Source organism: Galeopterus variegatus, unplaced genomic scaffold (genome assembly GCF_000696425.1).
Source record: "Galeopterus variegatus unplaced genomic scaffold, G_variegatus-3.0.2 Scaffold868, whole genome shotgun sequence".
Taxonomy (NCBI): Eukaryota; Metazoa; Chordata; class Mammalia; order Dermoptera; family Cynocephalidae; genus Galeopterus; species Galeopterus variegatus.
In genome coordinates, this window is record NW_007726979.1 from 204,175 (window position 1) to 225,685 (window position 21,511).

The 21,511-nt window shown below is 55.7% G+C and overlaps 1 protein-coding gene across 1 annotated transcript in view; it reads right to left on the reverse strand.

Moving 5' to 3' along the window:
* Window positions 1–3,441: 3,441 nt before the first annotated feature.
* Window positions 3,442–21,511, reverse strand: part of RGMA (repulsive guidance molecule family member a) — a 41,530-nt gene continuing 23,460 nt past the window's right edge. Inside the window, exons 3-4 of the mRNA XM_008573042.1 lie at window positions 10,529–11,043; window positions 3,442–4,291 (exon numbers count right to left, since the gene is read on the reverse strand). Of these exons, the coding sequence (XP_008571264.1) occupies window positions 3,581–4,291; window positions 10,529–11,043 (1,226 nt within the window). The 3' untranslated portion in view covers window positions 3,442–3,580. The remainder of the gene's footprint in view (window positions 4,292–10,528; window positions 11,044–21,511) is intronic.

Here is a 21,511-nt window from a genome sequence, read left to right on the forward strand (position 1 = left end):
AGACTGGCCTTGTGCAGTAGCCCCTGACGGTCCCCAGTCACTGCTCTGTACAGCAGCTGTAGGTTACTTGTTTATCCACTTGCCTCCCCAACAGGAGTGAAAGGCAATCTGTCTGGGTCACTGTTGTAGTCCCCCAGCACAGTGCCAGGTACATACAGTGTAGCTATCAAATGAGTAAATGATACACACAATTGCAAAGGGAGGTGACCGCCATTTTTGGCGGCCTCTTTATGCCGTGCCAGGGCTGTGTGCGAGGCAATTTATGAGCCTTAGCTCACTGGATTTCCATAATGACCTTGGGAGGTAGGTATTCATAATTCCATTTTACACATCAGGAATCTAAGGCTCAAAAAATCCAAGGGAGACCACACAGCTAGCGACAGGAAGAGCCAGTTTGGATGCCAAGTCTGCCTGCAGCCTGAGCCCAAATGTCACCCTCTGTTCCACGCTGCTCTCTGGCACCCTCTGACGACCTCCACTCGTGCCTGGCCCTAACAGGTCTCAGCCAAGCATTTTGGTAACCATTTCATCCCACAATGTGCCCCCTTCATCCATCATAAAGGACTCGCATTCAATTGACAGCCTTTGCTGTCCTTACAAATTCTGCTTTGCCAAACCAGAAACTTGAGTTCTTGCCACAGACGGGTGAGCTGGGACGGGTGGGCAGAGGTGCCTCCAGCCTCCACGTGCTGATGCACTCACCTCCCCCCACCGGCCTCAGCTGGCGGGCAGCGAGGAGTCTCTGCTCCAAACCGAGCCTGCGATGCAAGACAAAGCTGCTTCTCAGGATCATTTAGTGCAAGATGCTGTGTTCCATATTCATGATGAAATGCAAATTTCCATGTTCATGAGGGCGACTAGTAGCACAGTGCTTGGATAAGGATTCCAGCTGGTTAAATTTAGGGTCCTGAAAAAATTCCAAACCAAGAATATTTTCTGGCAAGGGCCATGTAACATTTTCATCTGATGAACAAGCTTTTTTCCCTTCTGTGTGTCCTGGCTTCTCAGTAATCTGTCCCTACCTCAGTGGTGCCTGCCCCTGAGCTGTTTCATCCCTCTTACCACCAAGGGCAAGAGGCCCATCCTTACTGACCGTTCAGCAATTAGGTAAGATGTGTGCATTCCAGTCTGGCTCCTTCTTCCCAAGCCTGACTCCAAGCAGGGCTCTAGAAAATTCTCCCCTCCTATTTTTGGCTTTTCTGTTCTGCCTTGGATTGTTGTAAATGCTCACTCTTCGGATTCCTTCCCATGCTAGCCTTTTAGTTCACCTCCTCCCAAGCTTCCAGGGTCTAGGTGGCTCTCTCCCGTCTGCCCACCCAATCTCTCTTGCTTTGGGATGACAACACTGACACCAACAATGGACAATCACTGTGTGCCAGGCCCTCTCCTAATTCACAGGAATGAATGCACCGAATCTCCAAACAACCCTATCATTCAGTAGGTTCTCCCCATTTCCCATAGAAAGGAAGAGAGGCCCAGAGCAGTTCAGTGACTTGCCCAAGGCGACACAGCTGGGAAAGTGGAGAAGCCAGGATATGGCCTGGCTTACCTGTGCTGCTATTCTGCCTCATAGAATTTAGTGCCAAGGGCAGGGACTTCAGGGCAAAACAGACATACATGTACCCTTGCTAAAGAACCCTAGGCAAATCAGTTGATCGAAGTCTCCGTTTCATCATCTGTAAAATGGGCTTGAATTGGTTCCTGACTCACTGGGTGGTTTTTAGGGATGAAATGTGATGACAGCCAGCAGTGACCCTGAGGTGGACAGTGGCCCCTCTGCAGTGCCTGCACTCAGCAGTCTGTGAGGGGGACCAGCCGGGAGAGCAGCAGCGACAATCCCACATGTGGGGCTCCCAGACTGTCAACGGTGGCTGAGATGAAGTCACCCTGACTCTCAGGCCAGCCTGCCCAACCTTGTCCCAGAGGACATGTCATGCCCCTCTACCACGTGGTCATGTTTCCATGACTGTCCCCGTGTCACCAAGCTAGGAAACTTGGACCTGTCAAGCCCCCAAGACAGCTCACTGTAAGGAGGAAAAGTAATTTTAGAGAAAGGGCTGGGGTTACTAAACTGCCGCATCTGCCATATGCATTCACGACACTTGTGAACGCATGTGTGTATGCGCCTCCAAATGCGCTTGCTGCACAGGGACTGTCCCCGTGTCACCAAGCTAGGAAACTTGGACCTGTCAAGCCCCCAAGACAGCTCACTGTGAGGAAAAGTAATTTTAGAGAAAGGGCTGGGGTTACTAAACTGCCGCATCTGCCATATGCATTCACGACACTTGTGAACGCATGTGTGTACGTCCCTCCAAATGCGCTTGCTGCACAGGGGAAGGCACCAGGAGGGTACAACCTATTGACCAAAGGGTTCCATCAGCTTGCTGTAGATGCCACGCAGAGCCCTGAGAGTGTCCTGCCGTGAAGGAGACCCTGCCTGGGACTCAAGCTCCAAGGGTGTCTCAGCCCCATTCATTCATCGGCCTGGCCGGGAGTCCCGCTGGCTGAGTGCGTGCGAGTGTGCTCGTGTAAGAGTGTGTGTGTGTGCGGTGAGCACAGGCGGCCCCACGAATTAGCATGTAGCAGCCAGGCCTGTTTCAGTGCATTGGAAGGGGAGCCCCACGAGACTTATTTTGGATGTCTGCACTCCAGAATTATAAGAGAATAAACTTGTGTTGGTTTAAACCACTTAGTTTGTGGTAATTTGCTACAGCAGCAATAGGAGATGATTACGGTCTACAACCAACATCAGCTTGCACGCTGCCAGTGCGACGCGCAGCACAATCCCTGAAAGAGTACTGAACACGACAGCAGGTGGGAAGGAAGAAACTGACGCTCAAAAAAGAACGAGCAGGCAAACGCCATGCAAGCGGGCAGGGGTGAGAGGAGGCTGTTGTCCCAAGGCTGCTTGCTGCACGGGGTCACAAGCTGGGCCCTGGAGGAGGAGGTCAGGAGGAAGAGGGAAAGGAGGAAGGTGCTGGTCAGCAAAAAGACGAAGGCTCCAGGTTGAACGCACAGCCCTCCCCAGGGCCGGAGCCTGCAGCTGGGGGTGAGGGGCTGGGATGAACTGCTGGAGAAGGGATGGCTGAGTGGCACCAGCAATTGTCCTCCTGAGAACCACAGACTAAGGTGCACATGCTGCATGGGGTGTGCCAGGCTCTGCGAAGGGGGGCGACATTACCCCCAATTTTACAGATGAGTAAATGCAGGCCTGGAGAGGTGCAGTGACCTGCCTAAAGCCGCACAGCCAACAAGGGTCAGATCTGGGATTAGTCTCCGGGTTTCCAGGCCCTGGGCCCTTTTGGCCACAAGCCCTAGGTGACAAGCAGCCCATGGGGAGTGAGCATGATTTCCTCCAAAAGCCTGGGTGAGGTGTCTGGCTGCTCGTTCCTCCACAGTCCTAACTGGGGAGAATGTATGGGTTGGAGACACGTCGGGGCTGCCCCTGCTCTTGAGTGCTGCAGAGGTGGCTGGGCCACAGGGGACGCGCCAGCCGATCTGCATTCCCAGGCCTCAGACAGAGACGCTGCAGGCTCGGGGACAGAGCTCGCTCCCCCTCTGCGTCCCACATGGCAGCTGTCTACCAGAACACAGGGAGCAGGGCGAGGAGCAGGATGAGGGTGCTGAGCAGGGGCTGGGGGGCTGGGGGCAGCCCTGCAGCAGCCGCCCTGCCCGGCAGCTCCCGAGTCCTCTCGTACAGGTGCAGTTTGTCCTTGTTGGAGTGCAGCATCTTGACGTCCTCCAAGGCATAGTAGGCGGCCAGCGTGAAGTTCACGTCGCCCGTGGTGAGGAGGTCAAAGATGCAGGCTTGGTAGTACAGGTCCTCCACGGGCAGCTTCTCCTTACACTTGGCCACGGCCGTCTCGTACGGGAAGCTCTCGGGAGCTGCAGGTGCGGGGCCGGCCGCCGGTGGCCTGCGGGTGCCGGGGCCCTCAGCGTTGGCACGGAAGGCCTGGAAGTCGATCTGCTGGTTGAGGGGGCAGCCCCGCAGGCAGAGGTAGAGGCCCTGGCTGTCCCGGTCCTCCACGGCATTGACCACCTCCTCGGGCATGCGGACTGCGAAGGTCAGGTAGCGGCCCACCTGGCGCACGACGATGGTGGTGCCGATGTACTTGGCCTGGATCTCCACGTGCTGGCCCGACACTTTTTCGGTGATCTTCAGGCTGTTGGCCCCGTGCTTGTCCCCACCATTCTTGGATCCATCAGCAAAAGCAGCAGGGAGCTCATCCGTCTCTGCCTGGTACACCTTCTGGTCCACACACTCCTGGAAGTTCTTGAAGATGATGGTGAGCTGCCGGACAAGGGGGCGGAGGACAGCGGGTTAGGTGTGGAGAGAGAAGGCCCAGCCCTCACTTAGGACGCTCTGGACTGAGAGGAGCTCCAGGATGCCCCAGACCCTCCCTTCCCCTGGTTGGTCTTGCCTTAATATGTTTCTTTAAAACAACTTTCCCTTTTTACCTAAAAAAAATTACTCAGAAAAATTTTAGGTCGCCACCTTAAATAGAAAAGCAGCTCATTTATTATACAGAAAGGTGAACCATAAAAATAAAAGCATCGCTAAATAAAGACAAAAGGTCATTAGTCCACTGTGGTAGGTTGAGTAATAGCTCTCAAAAATATCAAGCTCTATTCCCCGTAACCTGTGAGTGACAATTTGTATATCAAAAGGGACTTTGCAGATGTGATTACGTTAAGGATATGTGATGACAAAATTACCCTGATTACCTGGGTGGGCACTACATGGAATCACAAGTGTCTTCATAAAGTGGAGGCAGAGGGAGACTTGACTACAGAGACAGAAGGAGAAGGCGAAGTGACCACAGAGGCAGAGACTGGAGTGATGTGGTCACAAGCCAAGGGGTGCAGCAGCCACTGGAAGAGACCCCTGGAGCCTCAAGAAGAACCAGCCCTGTTAATGGCCTTGGTTTTAGCCCCACGAGACTTATTTTGGATGTCTGCACTCCAGAATTATAAGAGAATAAACTTGTGTTGGTTTAAACCACTTAGTTTGTGGTAATTTGCTACAGCAGCAATAGGAGATGATTACGGTCTACAACCAACATCAGCTTGCACGCTGCCAGTGCGACGCGCAGCACAATCCCTGAAAGAGTACTGAACACGACAGCAGGTGGGAAGGAAGAAACTGACGCTCAAAAAAGAACGAGCAGGCAAACGCCATGCAAGCGGGCAGGGGTGAGAGGAGGCTGTTGTCCCAAGGCTGCTTGCTGCACGGGGTCACAAGCTGGGCCCTGGAGGAGGAGGTCAGGAGGAAGAGGGAAAGGAGGAAGGTGCTGGTCAGCAAAAAGACGAAGGCTCCAGGTTGAACGCACAGCCCTCCCCAGGGCCGGAGCCTGCAGCTGGGGGTGAGGGGCTGGGATGAACTGCTGGAGAAGGGATGGCTGAGTGGCACCAGCAATTGTCCTCCTGAGAACCACAGACTAAGGTGCACATGCTGCATGGGGTGTGCCAGGCTCTGCGAAGGGGGGCGACATTACCCCCAATTTTACAGATGAGTAAATGCAGGCCTGGAGAGGTGCAGTGACCTGCCTAAAGCCGCACAGCCAACAAGGGTCAGATCTGGGATTAGTCTCCGGGTTTCCAGGCCCTGGGCCCTTTTGGCCACAAGCCCTAGGAGACAAGCAGCCCATGGGGAGTGAGCATGATTTCCTCCAAAAGCCTGGGTGAGGTGTCTGGCTGCTCGTTCCTCCACAGTCCTAACTGGGGAGAATGTATGGGTTGGAGACACGTGTGGAACTAGGAGAGAACCAACCACCCCCTCTTCTACTCCTGCTCCTAATGCCAGCTGTTTTACCCTGGGGAGCTCTGGGTGCCTCTAAAGCCACTGTACTCCTGGACCAAGGGCAGCTGGAACCTGGACTCCCAGCCACGGAGGGACGCGGGTCATGGGGGCAAGGGCACCCAGGCCTTTTGGGATCCTTGCTGAAGCGCCATCCCCAACACTCGCATTGCCCCCTCCCAGGCCCAGCCACCATCCCCAGGCCTTGTCCTCTCTCCCCAACCCCTCTGTAGGTCAACGATCATTCCCTCCCCACCTGGGAGAAAAAGGGCCTGCAGGCTGAAGGCCCAGGGAGCAAGCCTGCAAAGTGCTAAGGGACTTCTGGCCTGACAGCAGGTGTATGAGGAGGGCCCCAGAGGTGCTGGAAACCAGAGGAAACAAGTCACCCTGAAGGGGGAAGGGAAGGAGAGCAGTGCAAGGGCCTCAGGTCAGGCAGGAGAGTCTTGGAAAATGCCAAGGGTGGGGTCTGGGGCGGGGCCACAGGCCAGTGAGTATGTCTGGCTGTAAAATGCTGGGGTGGCTGGAAATACTGCCAGGAACAGCCCTGTTCTCCAGAACCCAAGAGGTTGAGGGTCAAGCAGAGAGTGGCCTCAGCCTGGGGTGGGCTAACCCAGCACCATAGCCTCAGGGACAGGTGCTAGGAGGCCTGAGGACTGGAAAGGGGCCTCAGGGCTGCAGAATATTCTAGGTTGAGCAAGCCAATGGGGTAGTGAGAGCGGCTGGAGGTATTGCTCGCTCTGTGTTGTCACCGCTCTCGATTAGGTGGGGAGTCCTGGCAGCCAGGGGGGCCTGAGACCCTCAGGAGAGCACAGAGAAGACCCGGGCCAGGGTTTCCAAGAAAAATCCTCCCTCCTCACCCTGTTACTTAGAAAGATGAGGGTGGGAGGAACTCAGCAAGGGGCAGGTATCGTAGGACTTTCAGGGCTGTAGTCACTTAGATCTTTGTGAACCCCTTCCTTCATGAAAATATTGTAAATCCTGTTTTGTGACTGCACTGGTATAAAAACTAATAGTCTGGGCTGGATCATATTAATGTTTTTCTTCTGACTTTAAATGAAAGCCTTTTCACGGGCCCCTGTTCGTTTCCGGGCCCTCAGCACTGGGCCTGTTGTGTGTGAAGGCTGAGTAGCCCGGGCGAGGGCACACTGCTTGTCTGTATGGACCAGGCTGGTGCTCGAAACCAAGGCTGCAGAGGCCCCGACCTGCACAGCTCCTTGAGCATGGGACTCGATTTTCCCCTTCCCTCTCCTGAGGTCCCAGCAATGCACTTCTGGTTTGCTCTTGGCTGTCAAAGGTGGCCACAGCCCCACCCTCCTGCAGGCAGCTGCCGCTACCCTCCCATCCCTGACCTACAAAAATGGCACCTTCATGTGCTTGACCCCCTCCTCCTTTCTCCTCTCCCTCCCTCTGTGGTGTGAAGGCCACCTGCGGGAGGGCCGGAGGTGGGCCAACCAGGGTGGTCCAGGCAGTGGGTGGTCCTGCCACTGGAGGGGGGGGGATGAGGGACACGTGTGTAGGGGGTGTCCTGCTTTCCAAGTGCCATCAGTCTCCCTGGAACAGGAAAGGCTGGTTTCGCGCTAACCGCCACCTCTCGCGGAGACAGCCTCCTGGAAGGCTGACAGGCTGCTTGACTCTGGCTGGCTCCTGTGCCAGGGACTCAACCACAAGTAACAGCATGAAGGGGGCCTGTCGAAAGCCGGGTGGCTCACCGCCAACATGGCCACGGGTGTGGCTGCCGCGCCTGCCTTTGCCACCCCCTTGCCAATGGGGCCCTTGGCCTTCTCCACGGCGCAGGGCATGGGGCAGAGCTGGGCTGCATGAACAACTGCTTATGAAGCACCAATTGTGTGCCAGGCCCAGCACCAGGGGCTGGGGAGGCAAAACAATTCCAGAGCCTGTGCTCTTGGGGGTCACAGACCAAACGGATGAATGATGCAGTGTGACAGACTCATAAGTGCTAGGGAGAAGGCAGCGAGAACCAAGCTCCCGTCCTCCCTGAGACTCAGTTTCTTTGCCTGTAAAATGGGTGCTACCAGCACAGCTGGGAAGAAGGAGACAGAGCAGGAGGACTGGAAAACACAAGATCTTGATGGCCCGTGAGAGCAGGGATTGGGCCAGGCTGGATAATGCCAGGAACACAGGGAATGAGCAAAGGGCCCCAAGCAAGGCACCATGGCTCAGGGAGGGGACGAGCCTGGGTGCTTGGGACCAGGCCTTTTGCATCCGGAGCTTCCACTCTTGGCTGCAAGGCTGCAAGGTCAGGGCAAGGGCCAGGCAGGAGCGGGACATGCTCTGGGAAGCCAGGGGAGGGGACATGGAGGGCAGGGGTGCAGGTAGGCAGAGGAAGTCCAGCCAACTGAGGGAGGTACAAGGGGAACGGGTTCCAGTGGGCAGAAGACTCTGGCAGGCCCCAAGGGCTGGGGATGGGGGGGGTTTACAAAAGCCCAGAGGTCCCATCATCCAGGGGTAAAAGCCCCTTGGTGTCCCTTGTGTCCCTCGAGGCACTAGGCTGCTTTCCCCACTCTGCTGGCCCCCCATGTGGACTCCTCCTGTCTCTTCCCTCTGGGGACTTCCCGACCCTTTGTGGTAAGCTCTGAGGAAGGCCGTCCCCAGTGCTTGGGGCAGAGTGGGGCCCCCAAAGTTCTTCAGCATCCTGACACCCCAAGACCGCTTTGTATCTTTGTTCTCCACGAGCCTGGGAGCTGCCGGGAGGAGGGCAGCACTTAGCTCAGAAGCAGGCACAAAAGAAGCATCTGGGAAATGTTTTGCTGAATCTACAAGCGAGCGAGCAAGCAAAACACACCTGAGTAACGCAGGCCTAAAAGAACAGGCAGGGCAGGCCAAGGGCGCCTGGAACCAGCCACCGATGTTTCTCACCCAGGAACCATGAGGCCCCCAGTCTGGCCTGGGTTCTGAGACTGGCTTGACCACAGACATTGATGCTGTCACTGTCTGGCCTCACCAGAGCCTGGCTGACGGGGCCACTGAGCTCTCAGCCTGCTGAGATCAAAGGTGGCCCTCGGTCACAGCGGAGAGGGGCTGGGCTGGTCATGCTCTGCTGCATAGTCCCCGATCCTCCTGGAAACCTCCACACCTGGACAGGAAGGGAGGTTCTCCTGTCCCTGCTCAGGCAGCCCTGCTGTCTACAGTGCCCAGAATCGAGCCTGGATGAGGAAGAGGGATTTGGGAAATGTGGGTCAAGTAAATGAACGAAACGCAAGAATGAATGAATGAATGATTATCCATCTGGTTTGTGGACAGCACTGCTGTGCTCAAGGTCCCAGTGTGCCTCGGCTGAGAGCTGAGGATGGTGTCCAGGTGTGCTAAGCCCCGGCACGCTGCCCCAGCTGCCCCAACAGCATGCTGCTGAAGGCCCTGCTCCCCCGCATCACTCCACCAATGGGGGCAACAGCCCAGCTTCCCTGACCACAAACACCAATTCCTCCCAAGTCTGCAGCTTGGCTATTGTCACACTGGGTGCTTACACCACTTTGGCTCAGGAGAAGCAGTCCCTCTCATACCCGCAGACGTCCGTGTGCCCCTGCCAGCCTCAGGAGCCTCCAGGACAGGGTGGCCGGGTCCCCTCCCGCAGTATGTCTGTCACTGGATTTAGAAGCTGAAGCCTCAGGCTCCCAGCGATCATTTATCTTGGCTCTAGGGAGGGAGATGGTGGGTAAGTGAAGGGGCCGCAGGGAAGGCAGCTGTGTCCTTGATGTGGGCACCCCCCGAATCTGCAGAGGGCAGGAGGGGACAGGGCAGAGAGCGTGCTGGCTGCAAGTCTGCCCATTAGGTATCACGACCTGGTGCTGAGAACCCGTTAGGGCATCCATAGGGGTGAAGACTGGCTTGTTTGCTACCAGCAGGAGAGCACAGAAGAAGGCACCCTGGGGGCAGCCAAGGGCCACCGGAGCAGAGGGAAGTGGCAGGATCGAGCATTTTCCTGGCTGCCAGGTCATCTTGCTGTCCTCTGGGGCGTGGAGGGGAGAAGGAACAGAAACGCCCTTGTGGGCCTGCCTGGCACTGCCCGACACGCTGCTTCCAACACGCTCTTCCTAGGAAAACAGACCCACTGCTGCTTTGCCAGCCCAGAAGCCCTAGAGGGCCCTGGCAGGCAGGACAGGAGCGCACAGAGGCTGGCACTGAGGATGGCAGAGGCGTCCTCAACTGGGACTCTGACAGCCCACCAGCCCAACTCCTGACCTTGAGGTCTCACCTTCTGGCTGAGTGTGAATATGAGGTCATGGGAGGGAGAATCTGGGTTGGAGGAGAGTGCCCCCTGCCTGGGCCACAGGCCGCGTCTGTGGCTGGCTGTGGCTGTGGCTTTGTGAGCAGGACTTGAGTCCTACAGACCAGACATCGAGGCCTCCTTGGGTCAGGAAAGGAGCAGCCCTCAGTGGCCTCGTGTGGCAGGTGAGAACACGTGGGCTCTGGAGTCACAGGCTGAGTCAAATCCTAGCTCAGTGTTCCAAGCTGAATGCATTTCAGGTGGGGAGGTCACTGTGCCCCCAGGAGCCTTGGGCTCCTGATCAGTTAAATGGAGCTACAGCACCTGGGCAGGGCTGGTGGGAGGAGAGAGGCCAGGAGTGTGGCCCTGGGGGTGCTCTGAGTCCCCACTCTTTTTCATCTTCCCCCATTCCCAGACACCCGAGGACCTCTCTGGCCCTCAGTGTCCACGCAGGGCAAAGAGACAAAGGGCAGGACTGTGCCCTGCAGCGTCCCCCACCCCCTTACCTTGCTGGTGGCCGTGGCTGCCGACCCCGGCAGCACAGGTGTGTTGGTGACCTGCACGTTCAGGTAATTATTGTCGATGAGCGGCCAGGCACCCTGCACCTTGCAGGTCTGGAAGCGGTCTGTGAAAGTCCTGAGGTGCGGGTCCCCGAAGAGGCCGCAGTGCGTGTAGTTGGGGGCGGCCGAGTGCTTGTGGAAGCTCTTCTCGTAGTGGCAGATCTCAGGGCTGTCCGAGCGCTCCTGGCTGTCCCCCGCCGGCGGGAGCGTGCGCAGACGCGGCTGTGAGGTGGGGCCATCCTTGGAACAGTTGTGCTGGCTCATGAGGTCCTCTATGCCATGGACGGCCGAGTGGTAGGCCAGGTCGCCCCGGCAGGTGCGGGCGGTCCGCCGCGTGCACAGGGCGTAGGTGCGCAGGGCGGCGCAGAACTCGGGGGCGTCGTCCGCGGCCAGGGCGTGGCTGCCCGACGTGGCGCTCCAGAACTCAGAGTTGCACTTGAGGATCTTGCACGGGGAGGTGGCTGTGGAAACAGGGATGGAAAGCTCTGCCAACTGTGTGACCGTGTGCAAATTACTTGTCTGTGCCTCATTATACTCATCTGGAAAATGGGATAACAATCCTACCATGTGAGGTGGTTGAAAATGTTAAAGACTCAGAATGGCATCTGAGCAGAGCCAAAGCTCAATGAGTGCTGGCTGGTCTGGTTATGATTATATTGGCCCTAGTCACAGAGGACCTGATTTCCCTCTTGGTCTCTGTAGTTTCATCCCTCTCTAATCCTGCTTGAGAAAGCCATCTGGGAAGTAACTGAGTGGTAACCTTGCATCCACCCCAATTCTGACCTGTATTTGTAACACTGGTCGTTTCAGGTGGTATCTGGGCGAACATTTTTCCTTTTAATTTGAGAAGTTACGTATTGAATCAGGTTAGGTAAGTCAGGTGGTGCCGCTGTGAAGGGGAGCCGTGGCAGATATGTGGGGAGCACGAGAGACTCCCTCCCACAGAGGCATGCTCCTGGGGGGTGGGTCTCCCTCACAAGGCAGCTAGAAGGTTCCCCAACCTGTAGAAGATCCCCAATGCCCCAACCTGCCTGTGGGCTGTGAGATGCTAGCATGGCCTTTGTGGCAGAAGGCAGCCCCCCAGGCAAGCCCTTGTGGTGGACGTAAGGTAGGGGTGTGCGGGGGGAGGAGTGCCGTGCAGAACAAGCACTTTGGAGGGACAGGCACATGGGAACTGGCCGGGGTGGCCACCAACCCTTTATCTTCCAGTCCAGCGGCCTCTGCACATGCCTGTTCCGGCAGCAGGGTGTGCTGACCTGCAATTCTGCTTTTTCAGAATTATAAAGATATGGATAGCAGAGGAAATCACTCAAAAGGGACACAGGCCTTGTGCTCATTGGTGGTCGCACCCAGGCTTGGGTCCACCTCCAGCCCTTACCATGACCAAAGGAGAAAAGGACTCTTTCTACGACCGAACTCACCGAAACCTGAGCAGGAGCTGTGCTGGCCTAAAGCTCCCTGCCAAAACCACACCTGGGAGAGCAGTGACCGTGAAGTCCCAGCCAGCTTACTCTGTCCCCGGCACGGCACGGCACGGCACTGCAGGAAGTACAGGCCTCGCCTCTTCAGTCCTCCCGTGGCACCTCTCAGGAGGAAAGCCAGGCTCAACTAGGCCAACGTTCCTGCCCAGGTCGTGCTCAGAGGAGGGAGCCAGGCAGGATTCGAATCCAGCCCTTGGGACCCGAGAGCAGAGGCACATTAGCACACAATCTATGAACACGTTCACAATTCCCTCCCCCAGGGCGGGCTTTAGCTTGTCCCTGGGACCCCCTCCTGTGAAACTGGGAGCCCTCGTCAGCCGGGAGGCCTGTGGTCCACACGGGCTCTCTCTGTGGCCTTGCCTCCAGCAACTACTTCCAAGGGGCCCCTCCTCAGGGTGGGCTGGTGCCCAGGGCAGGACATGTGGGACGTGTGAGGTGTCCCACTCCTGGTCCCATTTGCAGCTCTATTCTCCAAGTAAGTGACTCAACAGGTTCTTGAATTCTACCTCCATAGCCTTGGAAACTGGGCTCAGGGCAGTGTCCCAGTACAGAGCTCTGTGCTGTGTTGGGAGTTCATGACTAAAATCCCACTGAGGTGTCCCAAAGGGAGTCCCTCACATGCTCTGGGGCCACCAAGTAGGGTCTGCCAGCCACAGATGTGGCTCTTCACACTGTTTAGAGCAGCACTTCTCAAATGTCACTGTCTCAAATGTCACCTGGGATCTGACCCAGCAAGCCTCAGAGGGCCTGGGGTTCTGTGTTTCTATCAGGCTCCCAAGGGAGACCCAAGTTGCTGGTCGAGTTACGTCATTTTCTTTTCAACAGTCATAAGGGGCCAAGTTAGATTGTGCTGGAGCCGGGCCAGTCTGTAGTGTGTGGACGGGACATGTCCTCTGGGTGGGGAGGGAGCTGGTGGTGAAGGATCAGACGAGGAGGGGGCTGTAGGCAGAGGGGGCAGTGGGAGGGAGACAGCCCCCCAAGGAGCAAACACAGCAGGGATGCAGCTTCCTCATGTCCCGTTCCCCTCCCCCTCCCATAGGAACAAGACCACCCCCAAAGTGGGTGCAGCTCTCCCCTCCACAGGGGGCGACAGAGGTCACTTCTGGGGCCGTTGCACCCAGGAGCCAGAGCCACCCTCTCCTCCCCCATCCCTCAGCAGGCTCCAGGACCAGGGGGTGAGCTCCTTGCCCCACTATTTCCTGGAAGCCCTGCTGACCCCACTTCTCAGCCACCTGCCGAGAGTTCTCCACGTTCTCACCCAGGACTGGGCAACGGATGGAGAGGTCTGAGGCAACACTAGTGTGTGGGGTGGTGGGCAGAGTGGGCACTGCAGAAAAGTTCAAAGTCTCACTCTGTCCCCTATTAGTAGTTGTAGGAACTCGGCTCTACCTTAGTTTTCTGAACTGTAAAGCAGAAATAGCACTGGCCTAAAGGGTTGCTGAGATGTCCACAGTGTGCCCGGGACCTAGTGGGCACTCAACAAACAGGGCCCCTGGCCTGACAAAAGCCTCAGAAGTGGACAATGCTCACAAGCCCTGTGAGGCCAGAGGTTAGAAGTCATGGTGGGGAATGGGAAGGGCACTGGACAGCAGCCAGCCCCTCCTCTGCCCCCTCCTGGCATGCTCCAGCCCAGGCATGGCCCTCCCGCCTCCCCAGGGTAAGGGCAGGCTAGCACTCTCAGGGCTTAGTGCATCCTCCCTTCATCTTGATTTAGACACCCTACTCTGGGCAGCTCCTTCAATCCACTGACCACCTATACCCACAGGCCCACCCCACCCTCACAGCCCACCTGGGATCAGTCTGAGGGCCATACTTCCCAGTGGCACCAGATGGCTTCACCCCACCGCCTCACTCACCACTTCACTTTCACCAGGGAGTGTGCTATGGACATTTTGTATCCCCCCAAAATTCGTAGGTTAAAGCCCTTAACCCCCAATGTGATAATATTCGGAGGCAGGGCCTTCGGGAGGCAATTAGGCTCAGCTGAGGTCATGAGGGTGGGGTCGCCATAATAACAATCGTGCCCTTAAAAGAAGAGACACCAGAGCGGTCTGTCTCTCCCTGCCATGTGAGCATATGACGAGAAGTGGCAGTCGGCATGCCAGGAAGAGGGCCTGCACCAGAAGCCGACTATGCTGGCGCCCTGATCTCCCACTTCCAGCCTCCAGAACTGTGAGGAGATAAATGTCTGTTGTTTAGGACCCCAGTCTGTGGTACTTTGTTATGCCAGTTTGAGCTAAGACAGAGGGCAAAGCCTTGCCCTTCTCTCCTCTTTCCTGGGCTCTCCCAAGCCCCCTCCAGAAAGGTGCCAGTGTCGATGAAGACATTTTCAGGGACAGAGGCCAAAGGACCAGGTTGATTTCACCTACTGCATTTTCCCATCTTGCAAGCACCTGTTCTCACCCAGAGGTGACCTGTGCCTAGGACCTCCCCTTGTCCTTCACAGGGAGAAGGGGATAAAGGAGGTGGCACACCAGGCGCTCATCCCTCTGCTGGGAGACCCCCACGCCCCAGTCTCATCCTTGCTCCCGACACAAAGCACTCCGTTTCCTGCCTGTCACAACCCCTTTCTTCCAGAAGTTACCATGGTACCACAGAATGCCTCTTCTGCCCAGACATTTTCTGGGAGATGGCGCAGTCAGAAAGCCTGGGTCCTGAAGCATGACTTCAGTAAGTCTGCCTTTGCCCTTGTTAGTAAGGGACAGACCTCGGGTTCTGTGTGAGAAAGAAAAACGAAGACACTTGCCATGTCCCCACCCACAGAGAACTGGGGAGAATTCAGTGTCAACAAGCAGCAGGTGACAGATTTTGTGTCATGGGGCAATGCCCACTTGGACAGTCTCACCCAAGAGGAGGACCTCACTTTGGGAGGCAGCGGTGGGGCCAATGGTCGGGGTCAAATTTGGCTCTGCCATTCTGTGCTGTGTGACTACAGGCAAATTCATGGACCTCTCTGAGCCACCTACCTACAGGGGTGTTAAAGGGACTTGAGGTGTTGATGCAAGCAAAGCCCAGAAAACTGAGGAAGGAAGCTCTGTGAAAGTCAGTTCTGTGTTGTTAATGTTGTTCTGTTAAATAGTAGTTTATGGGAAGCCGATGCTTTACTAACAGTTAAATGTGTACTGAGCACTCACCACGCGCTAGGAATTGTGTGTCTCCTTTAACCCTCATGACAGCCCCAGGACTTATCATCCCCATTGAACAGACCGACAAACTAAGGCCCTGAGACTTGCACTAGCTCCACTCCCAGGTGTCCCAATGGAGGCAGGATGCAAACCGCAGCTCTGGGTCCCCAGGCTGCTTCCTCCTCCTCCTTCCTCCCTTCTGGATTGCACACGCTCCACACCAGGCGGCGCCCAGGCGCTACAGGGCCACAAAGACAAAGACAAAGCTCTGTCCTCTAGGGGGTCCCTGGGGAGGGGACTGTGTACACCTGACGGCATCAGGACGTGAACCCAGGGCAAGTGGAGTGAATGCTGCAGGGGGATAGGCATATGGGCCTGGCCTCACCTCCAAAAAAGAAGTGATGAGAACAGTTACACCCTGCACTTCCCTGGCTTGGGCAGGTGATAAATTGCTTTGTAGATCCTCACTACTACCCTGAGTAGATGGGCAGGAATTTTTATCTTCATTTTACAGATGCAAACATAGAGGCCTCAGGGGTTGGAGTTGCTCTGGGTCACACAGCCATACGTGGAAGAGCTGGGGCCCAGAGGTGCTGGCCTTACGGCTGTTTCTATGCTTTTCAAAGTGCACTTGCCACCACCAGCTGTGAGACTGACCCAGCTCCCCTTCTAAGGCCCAAAAATATGATGTGGATTCTCATCCCACACACATTCCCAGTGCAGCCAGAGACCCATCCTTTCTCAGGGCAGTGACCACGTGCCAAATGGAGTCTGGGCCCTCCCTGCAGCAAGGCCTGTGTACAGCCCACCAAGAGCAGGTGCTGCCACCAACTGACCCACCCTAACTTCCTGGGTTTCCCCAGCTGCCCCAAACTCTCAGGAGACTTTGAGCCAGCCTTGCAAATCATTCTCAGAGTTTAAGATAAATCTGAGCACTCTCATCATGAATGGAGAAGCTGGAGCCCTTGGCAGGGGAATGGCCTGCAAGGGGCCACTGACAGTGACAAGCTGGGAGCAGAATCGAGGGTGCCTATTCCCCTAAGCCATCTCTCCAGGCAGTAGTGCAGCATTCTGGGGCCAACTGGCCTAACGTGGACGTGCAAGAGGTCCTCATTCCCCAGGGACCTCAGGGAGGGGCTTCAGGGATGCCAGGGCTGGACAGTCCCCATGGGTTGTGAGATGTAGGGCCCCGACACCCATGGAGTCATCTGACCTGTGTCCACTATACTAAATCACCAATCGCAGGCCTCCCAGAGGTCAGGGACCTGAATGTAACCTGGCCCAGCATCAAAAGCAAAAGCTGTGGTGTCACCTGCCAAAGAGATCCCAGAAGGGCTGATTTTTATGTGCCGTATCTTTTAAAAAAGCACGAGACCTTAATTCCAGGCAGTAAACCTTGGACTTTTCTGATGTAAATGTCCAAAGAAAGGAAGGAGAGGAGAGTTTGAGTCTGAAACAGATCCTACAGCAACTCATGCAAGCAGGAAGAGGAAAGCAGCTTTTCAGAGTGAGCCATCCACCCTTGGGACTTCCAGGAAGCCAGCCAGCTCTGCAGACGAGAAAGTGGCCCCTTCCACCCTGCAGCACCTCCTGATGCATCCAAGCCGGCCAATAGGCAGAGCCAGGGGGTCAGAGAACGTGGTCAGAAGTTAAGTAGTTTTGGGGCCGGCCCGGTGGCGCACTGCTACAGTGCGCCGCTTGGGAGTGTGGCGGCGCTCCCGCCAAGGGGTCGGATCCCACATACAGACTGGCCGCTCACTGGCTGAGCGAGGTGTGGGCGCAACACCGAGGGTTGCGATCCCGTTGCCGGTCCCGGTCCAGTACGGGCGCGACACTGAGGGTTGCGATCCGTTGCCGGTCACGAAAAAAGACAAAAAGGAAAAAAAAAAAAAAAGAAAAGAAGTTAAGTAGTTTTCCGGAGCCTCCATTTCCATCTCAGTCACTGCCTGTGTCCTTGGGTGGGAGCCACTCTGGGGCCTCCCTTGCTCCTTGCTACCTGGGGCTCCACCTCACAGACGACGCGGAGTGCCACATGGAGATTTCGGTTCCTTAGAAGCACATGAAGAGGCATTATGTGCACTGCACGCATTGTTCTGTCCCAGGCCTCTAACTTTCAGGATTCGCTCTTGTGGGACGAAAAGCAGAATGCTGAGGCCTGCAAAGGCAGGGGCCTGCCAGGACTTACCAACAGGAAGCCTCTGAACTTGTCCCAGAGCCTGACGAGGAGGGCCACTTGGCTGAAAGGGTGGGGCCTGGGCAATGCCTAGGGCACAGGGTGGGCTCCCAGACTTAAGAGAGTGAGGAGAAATTGGTGGGGACTCCTGGCAACCATTCCTTTTGCTCCTGAATCCTACAATTAGGGTCAGAACTCACTGCTTCTCTGCAATCTACTTTATCAAGAGCCCCAACAATCACTGTGACCAAAGGCAATGTTCACTTTTTAGGGTGAGCCATGAATTTTAGAACCTGGTGGGGGTAGGGTAATAACAGAAGTCATCAGTCTCCACCTGCAGCTGCCCCCACAGCAGGGAATCTCCCTGTAGCACCCAGCCAAGGCAGGGCTGGCCCCTCCTGCTCTGGACAGCTCCAGCTGTAGACCCATATCTGCCTCTCAAGGAACTCCTTGGGGTCTGCAGGCTACCATACAACCGCCCTGCAAATATCCAAGACGGCCCCTTGGCTTCCCTTGGTTGTCTTCCGGGCCTGGCCCTCCAGCTGCTCCTCTCTGTGGGCCTTGCTGGACCGTCTGTGACATCGATGGATGCATGCTCAGCTTGGAGTCTTCCAGGAGGTGGCTGCCAATTCTCATCTTCTCCACTTGTCTGTGAATCTCCCAAGAGCAGGGGCCCCTCATCTTCCTCCTGGTGTCCTCTGGCTCCCACACTCCACACTCAAAGCATCTGAAGAGATTTGATGCCTTTTTTTTTTTTTTACAACGCCCCTTCTCCCCCCAGTGCCCTGCTCCACTTCTGGCAGAAGCATGGGGCTTCCATGTGCCCAGGGCCTGGGGCTGGGGGATGTACTCGCACCAGCAGCCCACTTAAGTATGTAAAGATGCGTAGGTAACATGTCGCTCTCTGGGGAGGTGGGCTCCTGACTGCCTTCTTCGTGGACTGAGACATGGCAGAGAGAAATCACAGCCACACAGCTTGTCTGACTTAATTCTTCCCCTTTCAATAGTAGCCCAGAGCCTCTCGGAAACAGAAAGACAGGGCAGGGAGCTTGGAGCGTCAGCTGTACCAACACAGTCAAGATGAAAATATTTATGTGCCAGTGCAGCATTAGCAGCTTTCAGAGACCTCCTTTGAACTGTTAATCGAGCCCAATCTTTTAGAATAATAGCCTGATTATTACCACCCTGTTTGCATAACAAAGAAGCCCAATAAAACTTATTTTGCTATGTGCTAAGGGGGTGTGAAAGATTGACCCTGAGAAAAGAGTCTTAGGAATGCAGTGAGCTAGCTGCTGCAGAGCCTGAACCCAGGAATAAAGACAATGCAATTTGCCACCAAGAAAAGCCCAACAGACCAATAAATTACCCGTGTGCAAAGGGATTAGATCAGGTTTCAGTTGCCTTGTAGGAGAAGTGGGGTGAGTTGGAGAGAGAAAAACCTGCCTCTTCTTAAAGGGGTAAGTCCCATGGTCAAGCTGTTCTTGTCCAACTCTGGCTTGCACAGTAAGTGCCTGAATTCATTTACTCATGGAAAGTTCTGGATGCTACAATGTGCTGGGCACCTGTGATTAACATTGTTTCTGGAACCAAGCCCATCAATTTCTGTGTTAGGTGGGGTCAGCCATACAAACTTCTGGAATGAAAATATTTCATCTGGACACTAAACAACAACAGAGATTTAAGAATGGAGGCATGAGACAGTATATCAGGGAAGCAGCATTTCAACCAGGTCTTGAATCTGACAGGTAATGCAGGGCAAAGATATGGAAACAGAGGTGTCCAGAACAACTGAGACTGGCAGGAGGCAACATCCTGTTTGCTCAGGGCGTAGCCAGGAGTTTGAGGCCAGACACGAAAGCGTGGAGTGCCAGCTGTGCCTGTTATGAAGCAAATGTCTGAGATTCATACCACTTTCCTTCGCTCTGTGAGGAAACCCCATCTCTCTCCGTAAACCCCATCTCTCTTTTGTCACACAGCTCCCTGTTAGATTCTGCCCCAAGGGGGCACTAGACGGGGAAGGGAAGGCTGGAGGCCCAAACAGGTTGACCTTCTGTCCCAAGGCTGCTTTTGCCACCACTGCCCAGCACTGGTCCTTCTACCCTGCCTGCCTCCAGTATCTCCACACAGTGTGGGGCTCTGAAGTTCCAAGACCAGACGGGCAGTGTCCCCTCCTCAGAGACCTGGACCCCCACTCTATGGGGTCCCCTCCTCCAAGCTTATCTTTCCTTTGTCCCTCTGGCTCCTGGGGTGGAAGCTGCTTTCTGCAACTCTGGGTGCCTCAGTGGTCCCTCTGCCTTTTCAGTCTTCCCACGCCCCTCTTACAGTTCCCTACACTAAATTCCCTCTGTGGAAATACCCCAAGTGGTTTTTGTTTTCCCAATTGGACCCTGACCGACACACCAGCCTAACGATTTCAGCCTCTCTCCTGTTGACGGTGGGGAGCTCCTGAAGAATTTTCAGTAAGAACACAGCATGATCGGAACACTATTTTAGGAAGTGGTATAACTTAAGAGGCGATGGCTTCAATTAGGACAGAGGCAAGCGGAGGAAAGGGAGAGAGAGGAGTTTAAAAGAGAAATCACTGCCAGTCTCTGTACAGACGCCAGCCTGGAAGCCTGAGATCTCCCACGTCCCCCTCCTGGCTACCCACTTAGCTTGGGCAGCAGATGCTGAGATGCCCCCTTAGCAACATGCCACATCACAGTCCTAAAGAAGGTGGGACACAGAGCACTGAGCCAGGGTGGGCAGTGCGAGACCCAGGCTGCGGCCACTCTCCACTCTTTTGTCCCTTGCCCCTCAGCACTGAATCTAGGAGGGGACAGGAACAAACCTAGCAGGAATATTTGGCAAACTCTGGCCTGGGCAGTGTTCTGGAATCTTCTTGAGTTGAGTTGAGGTTGCCTGTTTGTGTCACTCCTGCAGGATTTCATGCGATCATCCTGGCATAAACATCCAGGTGTTTGGCATCAGATGCTGAAAAGAACACGCCCAGGTGACTGACTGGGTTTTTCACCAGGTGCACAACAGTCTGCCTTACTTAACCTACCAGCAGCCGGAATGTATCACCTTTCCTAAGACACATTCCTCCCCCCAGTCCAGCCTAGGAATGCCCCAAGGAGCTCACCTAGCCCCTGACTCCCACCCCTTGAATCCGCTGGGAATTTTCCATGTGGCTTCCTCCAGGAACGGGCCTCTGGGGGAAAGAGCGAGGTGAGAGGAAGATTCTTCCAGAACCTCAGTTGACGTAGAAAGGGAATGAGGGTAGGCTGGGAAGCTGGGGTCGTGGAGGGTTAACTTGCTGCGGGCGAGCGTGGGCAGAGGTGGCCGCATGCCACTCACCGAGCTGAGGCGGGAGGTGCTGCCTCTTTTGTCACACCCAGCCAGGACTGCTCCGCCTCGGCCACCACGCATGCCAAGCTGCTACAAGAAACCAGGCCAAGTGCCAAGGAAAAGGACACACCTCAGTTTTCTAAACTGGCCTCCCTCCCCCAGCGCCCACTGGGGCCGTGTGGAGCAGATCATGGGCAAGCAGGATGGTGTGAAAGTCCGCATGTTTACCCTCAGGCCTGAGGCCACAGCAGCCTGCCAGTCAAGATAAGAGGGGCCCTCGGTGGGCGAAGGCTGGGCGCAGGATTCCACGCCAGCACCATCCTGGCAGAGAGCTAAGCTATTTGGAGTTCCACAAAGAGGGTGGTTAAGAGCAAAGATGCAACTTTTCAGATGTAAATGAAGCCTGCAGGTGAGCAATTGGGTCTTCCTGCTTTGAGGCATAACCCTTTGCTGAGTCTAGGACTGGCTCTGGAGATCATTTTCCATCCTGGCCCTGCCTCCAGCAACCCTGGGCTCATCTGCTCAGCCGCAGGTCAAATGCGTTTGAAGTGGCTTTCCTCCCTCACCGCCACCCACAGGCAGGACTCCCTCCTCCACCTTGCTCCCGTGGCGGAAGGGCACACGCACGCCAGCTGGGCACATGCCGGCTGGCGCACGCACGTGTGGGAGCCTGCGTGCAAGGGACATTCCTTAGCACAGAAGCAATAATGGGCCCCTTTCTGCAGGGACCTGGGTGCAGAGGCATCGCTTTATAGGCGTCTGGGTATTCTGACTGCTTGGGTGAAATGGTGCACAAAATGAATAAATAAGCAAAACACAA